We start from the raw sequence: 15,860 nt of genomic DNA, 5'->3' as shown, positions 1-15,860 counted from the left end.
TTCTTGGACGGGAATATATGTAGCGTACGAGTTGCAGGTTGCGACACATGGACGACGACCTGTGGAAGATGGGGTATAGCCGTGATTTCTGCACGGATAGCCGAAGCGGGTAAGGCGATCTCTCGCGTAAAGTGGGAAATCTGGATTCGAATCCTAAAATTTTCAATGTGGTCATTCCGCTGTACAGCCGATGGTGGTTCATATTCGCACTTGCGAATACATTTCCCGGAAGAAGGAAACAGAAGGTTTGAAAATTTGGCGCTACTATAGAATGCTAAAGGTTACATATTGAGATCGAGTCATTAATGAAGCGGAACTCAATCGAATTGATGGAAAAAGAGATTTTGGGACAACCTAACAGCAACATTGGATCAATTAGCTGAACATATCTTAAGGCATCAAGTAATCAGAATTTGGAAATGGGGTGAAGCCTGGGAATTAAAAATTAGATGGGGAGGCCGAGCGAAGAATATAGAAATGATGTAGTAGTTATTGGGAGATGATACTCACACAGGACAGACTAGAATGGAGAGGTGCAGCAAACCAGTCTTCGAACAGAAGACTGCAACAACAACAACAACAACAACAACAGTAGGCTCGTCAAGTAACAAGGTGAAGAGTCGTTTGAAAATTAATCCAGGAGAAAGGTGCGTAATGTGATGATGGTGGTGGTGATAAACTGCGCTCATTCGCATCTCTTCCACTGGGCGTCCAAATTCTACAAACGCAAAATTTCTTACGATATCAGGATTCGAACAGTACGTATCTGTGTCGAATATCACAATACTCTGAGGTGACAATAGTCATGGGATAGCAATATGTACATATACAGATGGCGGTATAATCGGGTACACAAGGTATAAAAGACCAGTGAGTTGGCGGAGCTGTCATTTGTATTCCGGTGTGTCACGTGAAAAGGTTTCCGAAGTGATTATGGCCGCACGGCATGGAATTAACAGACTTTCAACACGGAATGGTACCTGGAGCTAAACCCATGGGACTTTCCACTTCAGAAATCGTTAGAGAATTCAATACCAGGAGAAACACAGTGTCGAGAGGGTGTCGAGAATGTCAAATATCTGGCGTTACCTCTCACCACGGGGAACACACTGGTCGACGGGCTTCGCTTAGGGACCGAGAGCAGGGGCGTTTGCGTGCAGTTGTCAGACAAGTAACACCGTGTGAAATAACCACCGAAATGAACACTGGGGGGGGGGGGGGGGGGGGGGGTACGATGGAGGTATCCTTTAGGTGAGTGCGACGAAATTTGTTGTTAATGGGCGATGGCAGCAGAGGACCGACTCGAGTATCTTTGCTAATAGCACGACATCGCCTGGAGCGCCTCTCCTGAGCTCGTGACCATACGCGTTGGTAAGAGCTGATGGTAGGCATCTAATGTGACGATGATCCCACGCATCCTGGAAGGAAGTTGTTAACAAGGCAGGGTGCAACTTGGTGTTGGCTCCATTATAGTGTGGGCTGTGCTTGGATGGAACAAACTGGGTCCTGACGAATTGTTGCACTACGCCGATCAAAAGGAGATCTGACACAATATTAGGAGATATCCCGCGTCTTCTGTCACCTCAGTCGACACTGCGGGTGTGAAGGGAGTTTACACATAACGTGTACTACTGGCCATTAAAATTGCTACACCACAAAGATGACGTGCTACAGCCGCAAAATTTAACCGACAGGAAGAAGATGCTGTGATATGCAAATGATGAGCTTTTTAGAGCATTCACACAAGGTTGGCGCCGGTGGCGACACCTACAACGTGCTGACATGAGGAACGTTTCCAACCGATTTCTCATACACAAACAGCAGTTGACCGGCGTTGCCTGGTGAAACGTTGTGATGCCTCTTTTAAGGAGGAGAAATGCGTACCATCACGTTTCCGATTTTGATAAAGGTAGGATTGTAGCCTATGGCGATTGCTCGCGTTGGTCGAGATCCAATGACTGTTAGCAGAATATGGAATCGGTGGGTTCAGGAGGGTAATACGGAACGCCGTACTGGATCCCAACGGCCTCGTATCACTAGCAGTCGAGATGGCAGGCATCTTATCCGCATGGCTGTAACGGATTTGCAGCCACATCTCGATCCCTGAGTCAACAGATGGGGACGTTGCAAGACAACAACCATCTGCACGAACAGTTCGACGACGTTTGCAGCAGCATGGACTATCAGCTCGGAGACCATGGCTGCGATTACCCTTGACGCTGCATCACAGACAGGAGCGCCTGCGATGGTGTACTCAACGACGAACCTGGGTGCACGAATGGAAAAACGTCATTTTTTCGGATGAATCCGGGTTCTGTTTGGAGCATCATGATGGTCACGTCCGTGTTTGGCGACATCGCGGTGAACGCACATTGGAAGCGTGTATTCGTCATCCCTATACTGGCGTATCACCCGGCGTGATGGTATGGGGTGCCATTGGTTACACGTCTCGGTCACCTCTTGTTCGCATTGACGGCACTTTAAACAGTGGACGTGAGATGTATTACGACCCGTGGCTCTACCCTTCATTTGATCCCTGCGAAACCCTACATTTCAGCAGGATAATGCACGACCGCATCTGTACAGACTTTTCTGGATACAGAAAATGTTCGACTGCTGCCCTGTCCAGCACATTCTCCAGATCTCTCACCAACTGAAAACGTCTGGTCAGTGGTGGCCGAGCAACTGGCTCGTCACAATACGCCAGTCACTACTCTTGATGAACTGTGGTATCGTGTTGAAGCTGCATGGGCAGTTATACCTGTACACGCCATCCAAGCTCTGTTTGACTCAATGTCCAGGCTTATCAAGGCCGTTATTACGGGCAGAGGTGGTTGTTCTGGGTACTGATTTCTTAGGGTCTATGCACCCAAACTGCGTGAAAATGTAATCACATGTCAGTTCTAGTAAAATATATTTGTCCAATGAATACCCGTTTATCATCTGCATTTCTTCTTGGTGTAGCAATTTTAATGGCCAGTAGTGTATATTGTAACGAAAAAACCAACGTTATAGTATGGGGATTTATTGAAAGTAGAATACATATTGTAGAAAAAAGCTTGAAATAGTTATTCAATATTTAGTAGCAAAGCGGAAGTATAAGCTTCAAGGACAGGCAAACACACGTGCACATCTTCATCACTGTTACTGGTTCTTTCTCCATTATAGGTCACAGAAACGAACAGTCGTTATACACTGCCACAATAATATTTACGTCTCAAGCTCGCCACATTTGTTAGGCAAACTCGCTGCTGTCTGCAGCAGACGTGGGGGTGCTCGTCGAGTTGTAGACGGGTAGCTGCAGTGTCGTCGACAGGGCAAGCGCCGGTGAGCTGGCGCTGGTTGCTGCAGTGGAAGACGGCGCTCTGGCAGTGGTGGTGGTGGTCGTCGTCGACGTCGTCGTCGTCGTCTTTCTCGTCGTTGTCGTCCGCCGGCGGCCAGTGGACGACGGCGCGGTCGTGTCCCTGGCAGGCAGGGCCTTGCTCGTGGTGGCCTTCACCTTCTGCCCGGTCGCGCTGCCGCCTGCGGAACTCTGCCCCGCGTCTGACGCCCGCCGGCCGCCGGTGCTCGTCGAGTCGCTCTTGGACGTTCCGCCGCCCCCAGAGCTCGTCCCCGTCTTGGACGTCCGGCTGCCCCCAGAGCTGCTGCCCGCCCTTGCGCCTCTCGCGATTCGCCCCGTCCGTGGCCCCGAGGTCAGCCATGCCGATACTTCCCTGCAACACATTACAATCGACATGCTTTTTTACCCCTAAAATTTGTGACATTGCAACAACCATATAAAATGACCCGAATAAATGTTAATTCTCCGTTTGTGTAGAACAGTCTAACAACAATATGTTATTAATACAGGGTGTTACAAAAAGGTACGGCCAAACTTTCAGGAAACATTCCTCACACACAAATAAAGAAAAGATGTTATGTGGACATGTGTCTGGAAACGCTTAATTTCCATGTTAGAGCTCATTTTAGTTTCGTCCACCTACGCTCAACGGAGCACGTTATCATGATTTCATACGGGATACTCTACCTGTGCTGCTAGAACATGTGCCTTTACAAATACGACACAACATGTGGTCCATGCACGATGGACCTCCTGCACATTTCAGTCGAAGTGTTCGTACGCTTCTCAACAACAGATTCGGTGACCGATGGATTGGCAGAGGCGGACCAATTCCGTGGCCTCCACGCTCTCCTGACCTCAACCCTCTTGACTTTCATTTATGGGGGCATTTGATAGCTCTTGTCTACGCAACCCCGGCACCAAATGTAGAGACTCTTCGCGCTCGTATTATGGACGGCTGTGATACAATACGCCATTCTCCAGGGCTGCATCAGCGCATCGGGGATTCCATGCGACGGAGGGTGGGTGCATGTATCCTCGCTAACGGAGGACATTTTGAACATTTCCTGTAACAAAGTGTTTGAAGTCACGCTGGTACGTTCTGCTGCTGTGTGTTTCCATTCCATGATTAAAGTGATTTGAAGAGAAGAAATAAAATGAGCTCTAACATAGAAAGTAAGCGTTTCCGGACACATGTTCACATAACATATTTTCTTTCTTTGTGTGTGAGGAATGTTTCCTGAAAGTTTGGCCGTACCTTTTCGTAACACCCTGTATAACAAAGGGGCAGTGTTCTGTGATATGGCGTCCGCAGCGCGTGGTCGTGCGGTAGCGTTCTCGCTTCCCACGCCCGGGTTCCCGGGTTCGATTCCCGGCGGGGGCAGGGATTTTCTGTGCCTCGTGATGACTGGGTGTTGTGTGATGTCCTTAGGTTGGTTAGGTTTAAGTAGTTCTAAGTTCTAGGGGACTGATGACCATAGATGTTAAGTCCCATAGTGCTGAGAGCCATTTGAACCATTTTTTGTGATATGGCGCCCGCCGCTATCCTGTGATCTTGTTCAGAGCACGCACTGTAATCGATTATAGTTCGCTGTCCTGGTGCGGGTGGCGCTCCGGTGGCGATTTGCTAGACGTCGCTGGCGTGTGTGTGCGGTGACCGGCGGAAAGCGAGAGGGTAGTTGGTTTTCCGGGTATTGCACGGAACGTGAAGTTCGCTCTGCCTGGCCTGCTAGTGACTAGCGCCAAGGTTGTTGTGCCTCGCAATATGAGCAGAGTAGTCTGGGGCGGATGCAACTCGCCGCTGTGCTGGCCATGCGGTGGTGATTAATTGGAGTTGGTGTACTTGTTCTTCCTGCCTGTCTGATATGGAGGTCCGGTGGGGTCCTGTGATACTCTGGCCCGGAGACAACTAGTTGCTGAATTTTGGAGTCGTCTGCCAGGTTAGGGTGTGGGGTTGGTTGGCTCTTCAGATTTTCCCCTGGAAGCTCCAGAAGCGATTTCTGAACTTTTCTCAAGTGGGACGGTGTTGTTAGAACTTTTTGCTGTGTATGTGGCTCGTTACGATATTTGTTGGTTCTAATTTATTTGCTCAACTGGAGTCCTGCCCGGAGTTGCGTTCATGTATGGTACATTTGGCAGTCGATGTGTTAGGTAAAGTCTGCTTAAGAAGGTTCAGATGGCTCTGAGCACTATGGGACTTAACTTCTGAGGTCATCAGTCCCCTAGAACTTAGAACTACTTAAACCTAACTAACCTAAGGACATCACACACATCCATGCCCGAGGCAGGATTCGAACCTGCGACCGTAGCGGTCACGCGGTTCCAGACTGTAGCGCCTAGAACCGCTCGGCCACTCTGGCCGGCTGCCTAAGAAGGGCGGTTTTGTACAGTATATACATAGTGAATTACTGCTGCTTGGTATATGTGGTCTTCTGGGTCCTGAACAACACTATCTCGTCAGTTTGGTTGTGTAACAGCATTTGGTGGTATGTTCTGTATTTTTTTTCACTGTGTTATTATTAACTTGGTGGAATAGTCGCGTTTGGTGTCGTTAAGGCACTTCTAAGACTGTGGTTTGCCTATTCGTATGCGCTTGGCTTTTATTGTTTCGTTTTAAGAAGCGAGAATTGCTTGAGATTTGCATGTGTTGGCTTCCGACACTTATTAAGAGCGCCCGAGTTAACTTCGCCGTGGTTATCATGTGCTGTCGGGATGTTGTACTGTATTTTTGAATTATATCTTGTGTTGATGTGATCTGTCGTGTGTTACAGAACATAACCAAGGGGCGTAAGTGATGGGCAGTTGTGGGAGGCATGTCGGGGAGCTCTCAGCGGTTTATTTCGGGGGACCGTTTCTAGTGGGAAGGCTCCGAAGTGTTGAGAGCCTGCTCGTCTGTGATTCCGTTGGGAGTTGCCCTCGCCCTTTGGTTGTATCAAATTATTATTTTGTTATTATATTTATTGGTTGTGTGTTGCGCTTCTTTCATTTTATAGTGTCAAGCGCCATTATCTTTCTCAAAGTTTTTTATATAAATCATTTTAAATTGTAATGCCAAGTTAACTTATTATTGGATTTTGTCTTTTGGGTAACGTCCGGCCATCCTGATTTAGGTTTTCCGTGATTTCCCTAAATCGCTCTAGGCAAATGCCGGGATGGTTCCTCTGGAAGGGCACGGCCGACTTCGTTCCCCGTCCTCCCCTAATCCGATGAGACCGATGACCTCGCTGTTTGGTCTCTTCCCCCAAACAACCAACCAACCAATCTTTTGGGTAAACTCTAAAAGCACTATTGTAAAAGGTTCTTGATTTTATGGTGGCAAGTCGCCGTTATTGTTTTTAAAGCTCTCTCTATCACCATTTGTTAAGTTTTGTAAGTTATAGACTTTGTTGTTATTTAAAAGACTTTAGTATTGGCATTTTAATAAATTGTGTACAGAGTCTGCTGTTTGAATATTATTGGGTGGAACTTCTTCGATAGTTGTTCTATAAGAATACACATTTCATTCTGTATAACAATGAACAACACCATCATTAACACGCTGATGGAAAAAAAATCGCATCCCCAAAAAGGCGTTGTGCGGCATAAACGAAAGTTGGCAGGCATGTTTCTACATCCGAAAGACGATCTCTATTCAAATTACGCCCCATTCTCTGTAGAGTGGCGCTAGTAGCACCACTATGACGATGCAACTCAGGTGTCCTTTAACGGTCGTGCGCGTTAGTTACCTTTGCGATTGGAAGTGGGGGCTTGATGTTAAATCAAAAATGCTTTAAAATGCAAAGACGTCTTTATCGCCACCGCACTGAGTTTGAACGATGTCGTGTAATAGGTCTACGAGAAGCTGGATGTTGCTTCTGCGATACTGCAGAAAGACTTGGCAGGAATGCAGCCACTGTAAATTATTTTTTTCTTGATGCAATAATTTACCAGCAGTCGTATGTATTGTAGAAATTTATTTCATTTTATGAAATTCTATGTGCTACCAGTTTCGGCATTACATTGATGCCATCTTCAGGCCCCTGTACAATGAGTAGAAGAAATGTACTATTATAAAAAATTATAAAAAAATATAGAACATACGTTAACAATTTAGAAGTATCATGTTAACTATGTAAGTGGCTCAAAGAGATATAATGTATAACATTGGTTCAAATGACTGCGAGCACTATGCGACTTAACTTCTGAGGTCATCAGTCGCCTAGAACTTAGAACTAATTAAACCTAACTAACCTAAGGACATCACACACATCCATGCCCGAGGCAGGATTCGAACCTGCGACCGTAGCAGTCTCGCGGTTCCGGACTGAGCGCCTAGAACCGCTAGACCACCGCGGCCGGCAATGTAAATAACAATAAAATAAATTAAAATACAAGAAAATGTGACAACCATGTCAGAATACATAGTTACTTATGTGTGGTCTAGGTCGTGTTGTGTGTGGTACGACAAACAGCTGCCGCAATATTAATGATAAAAAGCATAAAAGAGTTTGTCTTAAAACCCAATTGCATTCCCGAAGTAAACCAATGCAATCGTACTATAAAATCATCAAACACCTGGTCATCGTGGACACCTCATTAGAACCCTTATGTAGACCAACCCCACATTGTGCTGAGTGGATTAATGCAATGCAGGTAGCTGCCTCATGTAGTCATGGTTTGCCGTAAATTATAGCTGGCGGCGGTTGTCATGAGAAGACAGCACTCCTAAGGCCACGTGACACTCTCGAGAGGGTAGACCAGCGTGGCATCTGTAGCAGCAGTTTGAGCAGCAGTTGGCGCCGCAGTGACAACAAACTCTTACAAATCTGTTACTTCAAGGACAGCTCCGAACCAGACACCCTGTAGCGTCCATTGTCACCAAAGCACCATCATTTGCGACTTCTGTGGTGTTAGCAGAAATCTCTTGGAGGCCAGGATGGAGGCATGTTGTGTTTTCGGATGAAAGCCGGTTCTGCCTCGGTGCCAGTGATGGCTGAGTGTTGGGTAGAGGGAGGCCAGTTGGGGGAAGATGCACTCTAGTGGTTATTCCACGAACCGTGACTGAAAAATTGTACGTCACTCCGGTGATTCGACCTCTTGTGCTGTCATTCGTGAAAAGGATTTTTAACATCGTGCAGCCCCGTCAGCAGCTGTGGTAATTAAACATATAACACTCCAGCTTCATTTGCAAATAGAAACTAATCTTTATCTAGGTTTCAGCCAAAATAATTTGGCCTTCTTCAGAAGCTATTGACACTAAACTACTGCATGTCTAAGTTTGGCCATGTCAGGTATAAAACTATAGCACCGTAGTACCCAGTCATAAATCTACATTACTTAGCTGAAGGACGGCCGCGGTGGCCGTGCGGTCCTAGGCGCTCCAGTCCGGAGCCGTGCTGCTGCTACGGTCGCAGGTGCGAATCCTGCCTCGAGCATGGATGTGTGTGATGTCCTTAGGTTAGTTAGGTTTAAGTAGTTCTAAGTTCTAGGGGACTGATGACCACAGCAGATGAGTCCCATAGTGTTCAGAGCCATTTGAACCATTTTTTGAACTTAGCTGAAGAGAAATAGCAGGCCCCACTGCGCGGACGAAGTTGGTAGGCTGCGACAGCTGCGCCGATGTAATAACTCGGGCAATCACTACAGGCCACTCCGGTCGGACAGGGAGAGCCCTCTCAGTTGGATATAAAGAAAATATACCCACGAAAAGTGGTGACTTTTGCCGAGCACCTTGTTCACTTGACCCATGTTCCCAATCCACCAAATAACACAGAGCTATTAAACTGCGAGGTTAAAAACACTAGGCTTGACATCCTTGAGGAGTTGCAGATCTTTAAACACCTATTTCTTGATAAAGAAAACCTACTTAATGACCAGTTGCAACTGAGAAATAAGAACTTTTTCGAAGGTTTTCAACCTTTGCTTCACCTGCCCTGACGTTACGTTGCCTTTGTAGTCGCCGACGCCTGACTCCACTTTCTTTAGTCGAATAGTAATGTATTCAAAATTGACGAATAATTTTGCCGAGTAATAGCTAGTCTTTCTTACGGGCTCCGAATCCGTTTATAGGGTTCTCGTTCTCCTTAGAAGTAAGTTCGGTTACAGATTACGCCATTAACAGTTTTAATACTTATATTAATCCAATTCCTAATGTAAAGGAAGCTACTGTTAATGGATCTATATTTCCATGTGCGCATGCGCATGACCATCAGCGGCGCTCGAACATAGCTGCTCGCTGCAATTAGTTCCGGCTCAGCTCTCGCGGCCTTCCGATCTCGTCCGCGCAGTGCGACCTGCTGTTTCTCTGCAGCTAAGTAATGTAGCTTTATGACTGGGTACTACGGTGCTAAGTTTTATACTTGCCATGGCCAAACTTTGGCATGTAATAGTTTACTGTCAATAGCTTCTGAAGAAGACCAAATTATTTTGGCTGAAACCTAGGTAAAGATTGGTTTCTATTTGCAACTGAGGCTAACGTGTTATATACTTATATTCGTGAAAAGCATTCCAAGAGGACAAAGCTCACCCACATACCGCTGTTGTAACGCAACATGCTCTACAGAATGTCGACATGTTGCCTTGGCCCACTCTATCATCAGATTTGTTTTCGCACGGACGCCAAAATGGAAAATATTGAAATAAACGATATCGGAATTGAAAAACAACTGCTATCACTTAGTAGCGGAAAAGCATCCGGACCAGACGAGATACCCTTAAGATTCTACAGTGATTATGCTAAGGAACTTGCCCCCTTTCTATCAGCAATTTATCGTAGATCGCTGGAAGAACGTAAAGTACCTAGCGACTGGAAGAAAGCGCAGGTCGTTCCCATTTTCAAGAAGGGTCATAAATCAGATGCGAATAATTATAGGCCTATTTCGCTTACGTCAATCTGTTGTAGAATAATGGAACATGTTTTGTGTTCTCGTATTATGACGTTCTTAGATAATACAAATCTCCTTCATCATAACCAACATGGATTCCGCAAACACAGATCATGTGAAACTCAGCTCGCCCTATTTGCCCAAGAAATTCACAGTGCCGTAGACACTGGCGAGCAGATTGATGCCGTATTCCTGGACTTCAGGAAGGCATTTGATACGGTTCCGCACTTACGTTTAGTGAAAAAAATACGAGCTTACGGAATATCGGACCAGGTTTGTGATTGGATTCAGGACTTCCTAGAAGAAAGAACACAACATGTCATTCTTAACGGTTCAAAATCTGCAGATGTAGAGGTAATTTCGGGAGTACCGCAGGGAAGCGTGATAGGACCTTTATTGTTTACAATATACATAAATGACTTAGTTGACAACATCGGTAGCTCCGTGAGGCTATTTGCAGATGACACGGTTGTCTACAAGAAAGTAGCAACATCAGAAGACTCGTACGTACTCCAGGAGGACCTGCAGAGGATTAATGCATGGTGCGACAGCTGGCAGCTTTCCCTAAACGTAGATAAATGTAATATAATGCGCATACATAGGGGCAGAAATCCATTCCAGTACGATTATGCCATAGGTGGTAAATCATTGGAAGCGGTAACGACCGTAAAATACTTAGGAGTTACTATCCGGAGCGATCTGAAGTGGAATGATCACATAAAACAAATAGTGGGAAAAGCAGGCGCCAGGTTGAGATTCATAGGAAGAATTCTAAGAAAATGTGACTCATCGACGAAAGAAGTAGCTTACAAAACGCTTGTTCGTCCGATTCTTGAGTATTGCTCATCAGTATGGGACCCTTACCAGGTTGGATTAATAGAAGAGATAGACATGATCCAGCGAAAAGCAGCGCGATTCGTCATGGGGACATTTAGTCAGCGCGAGAGCGTTACGGAGATGCTGAACAAGCTCCAGTGGCGGACACTTCAAGAAAGGCGTTACGCAATACGGAGAGGTTTATTATCGAAATTACGAGAGAGCACATTCCGGGAAGAGATGGGCAACATGTTACTACCGCCCACATATATCTCGCGTAATGATCACAACGAAAAGATCCGAGAAATTAGAGCAAATACGGAGACTTACAAGCAGTCGTTCTTCCCACGCACAATTCGTGAATGGAACAGGGAAGGGGGGATCAGATAGTGGTACAATAAGTACCCTCCGCCACACACCGTAAGGTGGCTCGCGGAGTATAGATGTAGATGTAGATGTAGATATGGGACACCATCGGGCGACAACTCCAGCGTCATCCACAAACATCATTAACCGTCCCTGGATTGACCCACTAAGTGCAACAGGCATGAAACTCCATCCCACAAACTAACATCCGGCCCGCGTACAATCCATACTCCTTTGCGTGCTTGCATTCAACATTCTGGCGGTTACAACGGTTATTAATGTACCAGAACTTCACATTTGCAATTGCTTATGTCGTGCTTACATGTGATTGTTAGTGTTAATGACTTACAAATATTACCTAGACCAATGTATTCACAAAATTTCATTACTCTACATTAATTAAAATTTGTGTTGCGATTTTTTCCATCAGTCTATTTTCCTCTCAACTTTGGCATTCCCCAAGGCCCCGTCCTATCACCATTCCTTCATCTCCTATACACAATCGATATTCCTAAGCAATTCTCTTCCGCATCCCACTTCGGTATCATGATGACATTATTTTCCTTGTTATGTAAGCCACCGCCCATTAGTCCCAACAATCCTTCGATCTCCAATAATTTCATCTCATATCTCTCCAACAATTCTGCAAAACACATGAAACAGTTATAGGGTAAACCACGCGAGCTTTTCACCCTTGAGATCTATCTCACGTTACACAACTGCTCAGGTGACCTAACTAAAATATCTTCGACTAAAACTCTATCAAAAGCTATCTTTTGACTCCTACCCGAAAGAAGGGCCACAATACACAAAACCTGCTAAAATGATTAACCAGAAAACCATGTGACTAGATCTTTCCACTTACCTAAAAGACCCTTCTCTACTCCAGCTTCATCTCCTTAAATGTAGTAGTAATCTCTACCGCTCCAAGTCTATGAATGCAATGCACTTCTTCTCACTTTCCATATCCATTTACACTCTGCCAGCCGTCTCCTGTAGTAGCTCATAAAGTTCCCGCATCTCAAATATCAGTAACAATTTCACAAATTCTGTCTCTAATAAAATCGAATCAAAAGTCCCCATTGCAGCCCCATCCACGAGAACCTTAACTGCTGCCTCAAATTCCACCTTTCTTTCATTTCTGCATGCTCCATAGGCCTGACCACTGTTTTTAATTGCCTTTCCCTCCAACAGCATGAAAGTTTTAAGATATTTCTTCTTTGTCTCCTTAAAATTGTCAATATATTGAACCAGTGTGTAATCAAATGCATATGGAGGACAATAGGATCCATGGAAATTCAGATTAGAAGTCAAAATTCACTATAGCAAGTGTGTTAACTTTGAACATTGTATTATTGGTCATACTGATATAAACTGTTAAGTCAATCGTTTTCAGGCACAACTGCTGGAACTTATAAGTTGCTCGGGATTTTCCTTTGTGCATAGGCTTCAGCCATCGAATTTCACCTCCGCTACCTCTGGTCAGAGCCCCCACCACTACCAGTATCCTCTCTCCTACTGTGCTGTCTGCGCAAATACGAGCCAACTTATTCTATGCGCAGTGTAGAGTCGACATTGTTTGCCGCTTCCGGCCGCTTAGCGACGTGCTGCGATGGCAGAATGGAGGCGTTTGCCCTGCAATCTTTCTCAAACTATTTTACAGAAACTATTCGGTAAAAAAATTTCATTTTTGCATTTCTTATAGTTTTATACATCATCTTCGTGATGACTTGCCGATCATTTTGTTGATGGTCATATTTGTGGCATTTGCACTTACGTAAAACACTGCGTGAAATTCGAAAAAGTTTGCAATGAGAAATAGGGATCGCTATGATTCTGTGTTAATGCACTTACGAAATATGTTGCTGCATATGAAATCTAGCTAACATACTAAATTTGTCTTTACACTTGGACAGAGGTCTCTATCTGTCACCAATCTTGACCAAATTAATGCACACCAGCAATGTCATATTGAAATATCTGTAACATTCCTCATATCTCATAAACGGATTTTGAGATATCGAAGTGAGAATTTGGTAAATGACAGCACACAAAGAAGAGACTATTTTTCAATAAGATTAGTATGCAAAACTTCATTATCTACTCTTTTATTCCAAAAATTACAGACTTTTTCGATTAAAGAATGTAATTAGTGAGGGCCACCGATAGCTGGTGAAACAGAAAATGCTGTGGGGGCTGGAACAACAGCTACTGACCTTACTTGTTCTCAGTTCCTCACTTAAGTAACCACTGTTTCAGACTTCTCTCTTAGTTGTGTCTACACATCATCTTAGTGAGGTGACATTGTGGAAACTTGACTCTGTTTTGGCAAAAGGTACAAATTCTAACGCGGCAACAAGAGAAATGCTAGTTTTACTCAAAAGCTACCACCCATAATTTTTTATGAAAATTAAAATTGGTTGACAAGTAAGGTAAAAATAATTCGCTGCTTTTCCAGTGGAATTGTTTTTAAATTCTAACCAAAGCAGCGATGTTTTTATGAAAATTAAAATTGGTTGACAAGTAAGGCGAAAATAATTCGATGCTTTTCCAGTGGAATTCTTTTTAGATTCAAACCAAAGCAGAGATGAGAGCAGATCTTTTTGGATGGTTATCATGGCACTGTGGGTGTGGAGGGGCTCCACTTAATATTTACAGAAAATGTGAACATAGGCTTCAGTTCAGAACGCCACTTCCTCTCCACTGCTCGGCATTTCCCCTGCAGCATGCTGACCACATGCCCACAACCCCCACCACAACCGCTCTCCCCAAGCTTGCCCCGCCTTCTGCACCTCTACCTGTCACATTATTCTGCACTGACTCTACTTCCAATAAATATAATATAATGTGTGTACACATGAAACGAAATCCTCTACTGTACAACTACACTGTTGATGACAAATTGCTGGAAACAGTACTTACCATAAAATATCTGGAAATAACAATACAGAGCGACAAAGTGGAACGACCATATGAAACAGATAGCAGGTAAAGCAGGTGCAAGACACCTGTCTTACAACGCGCTTGTTCAACGAATACTTGTTTATCAACTGGGGACCCCAGGTAGGACTGAGAGAAGTTCTAGAGAAGATCCAAAGAAGAGAGGCGCGTTTCGTCATGGGATCGCTTAGTCAGCGCGAAAGCGTTACAGAGATGTACAACAAACTCCAGTTGCACACACCACAGAAGAGGCATTGTGTATCACAGAGTGATTCAAAATGGTTCAAATGGCTCTAAGCACTATGGGACTTAACATCTGAGGTCATCAGCCCCTAGACTTAGAACTACTTAAACCTAACTAACCTAAGGACATCACACACACCCATGCCGGAGGCAGGATTCGAACCTGTGACCGTAGCAGCAGTGCGGTTCCGGACTGAGGTGCCTAGAACGGCTCGGCCACAGCAGCCGGCACGGAGTGATTCGTTCTTGAAATTTCGAGAGAATACAGTATTCCTGAGGAGACGGCCAACACATTGCTTCCTCCCATATTCATCTCGCGAGATGACCACGACGCGAAAATCGAGAAATTAGAGCTAATACACAGGGTTACCGATAGTTATACTTCTCATGCGACTCTCGAGAGGGGAACAAGGAAGGGGGGGATCAGTTAGTGGTAGCTGAAGCAGGCTCCACCACACACCGTCAGGTGGCTTGCGGAGTATTCTTGTAGTTGTAGATTGGAAAGACATACCGATGACTTAGCTCATTACCCTCAGCAGTCCCGTAGGCGGACAGCGCAAATGCGAGCACCAGCGGCAGCAGCAACGTTGCACTGCCGGCCGCCATGTCAACACTGCACACCCGCTCTGTCACCTGCGCGCGTCCATATATGCCGCATGTGAGCCGTTACGAGCTTCCGGCCGCGGGACTCTCGAATGCTATCGCGACGGACAGTTTCCCGTGCTCGCTCTTTGCCCGGCCGCGTGCTTAATAGCCGAGCTCTAGGCAGCTCTGCCGAGCGAGGCCGCGGTGAGGTTAAAGCACCACCTGTTTTGTGGAGTAGAGAGGTCCAAATCCCAGTCCGTTCGCATCATTTCAGTAACGAACTGAGAACATTCAGTTCGAATTTCACAAACGCAGAAGAGTCGTGACTGTAAAACACGTTCTATATAAAAACATCACGTTCCAAATAAACACATTCCACATCTACATCTACATAGTAATAAGTGTCCAAGGAATAGAAAAGCAACTGAAATCACTCAACAGAGGAAAGTCCACTGGACCTGACGGGATACCAATTCTATTCTACACAGAGTACCCAAAGAACTTGCCCCCTTCTAACAGTCGTGTACTGCAAGTCTCTAGAGAAACGGAAGGTTCCAAATGATTCGAAAAGAGCACAGGTAGTCCCAGTCTTCAAGATGCGCAAAACTATAGACGTATATCCTGACATCGATCTGTCGTAGAATTTTAGAACATATTTTTTGCTCGCGTATCATGTCATTTCTGGAAACCCATAATCTACTCTGTAG

At 45.3% G+C, this 15,860-nt stretch overlaps 1 protein-coding gene across 2 annotated transcripts; it reads right to left on the bottom strand.

Moving 5' to 3' along the window:
* Window positions 1-3,008: 3,008 nt before the first annotated feature.
* LOC124622921 (integumentary mucin C.1-like) lies at window positions 3,009-15,189 on the bottom strand. 2 transcript variants are annotated; one of them, XM_047148722.1, is made up of 3 exons: window positions 15,080-15,189; window positions 3,612-3,713; window positions 3,009-3,575 (listed from the first exon to the last, which is right to left on the bottom strand). In XM_047148722.1, the coding sequence occupies exons 1-3, from the start codon at window positions 15,172-15,174 to the stop codon at window positions 3,236-3,238; spliced, it is 537 nt and encodes a 178-aa protein (XP_047004678.1). In that variant the 5' UTR covers window positions 15,175-15,189; the 3' UTR covers window positions 3,009-3,235. The 2 variants fall into 2 exon arrangements, with proteins under 2 accessions (XP_047004678.1, XP_047004670.1); XM_047148714.1 differs by having other exon boundaries at window positions 3,009-3,713.
* Window positions 15,190-15,860: the final 671 nt, after the last annotated feature.

This window comes from Schistocerca americana, chromosome 1 (genome assembly GCF_021461395.2).
Source record: "Schistocerca americana isolate TAMUIC-IGC-003095 chromosome 1, iqSchAmer2.1, whole genome shotgun sequence".
NCBI classification, from domain to species: domain Eukaryota; kingdom Metazoa; phylum Arthropoda; class Insecta; order Orthoptera; family Acrididae; genus Schistocerca; species Schistocerca americana.
The sequence above is the reverse complement of the archived record's forward strand: the minus strand, read 5'-3'. Positions and strand labels throughout refer to the sequence as shown.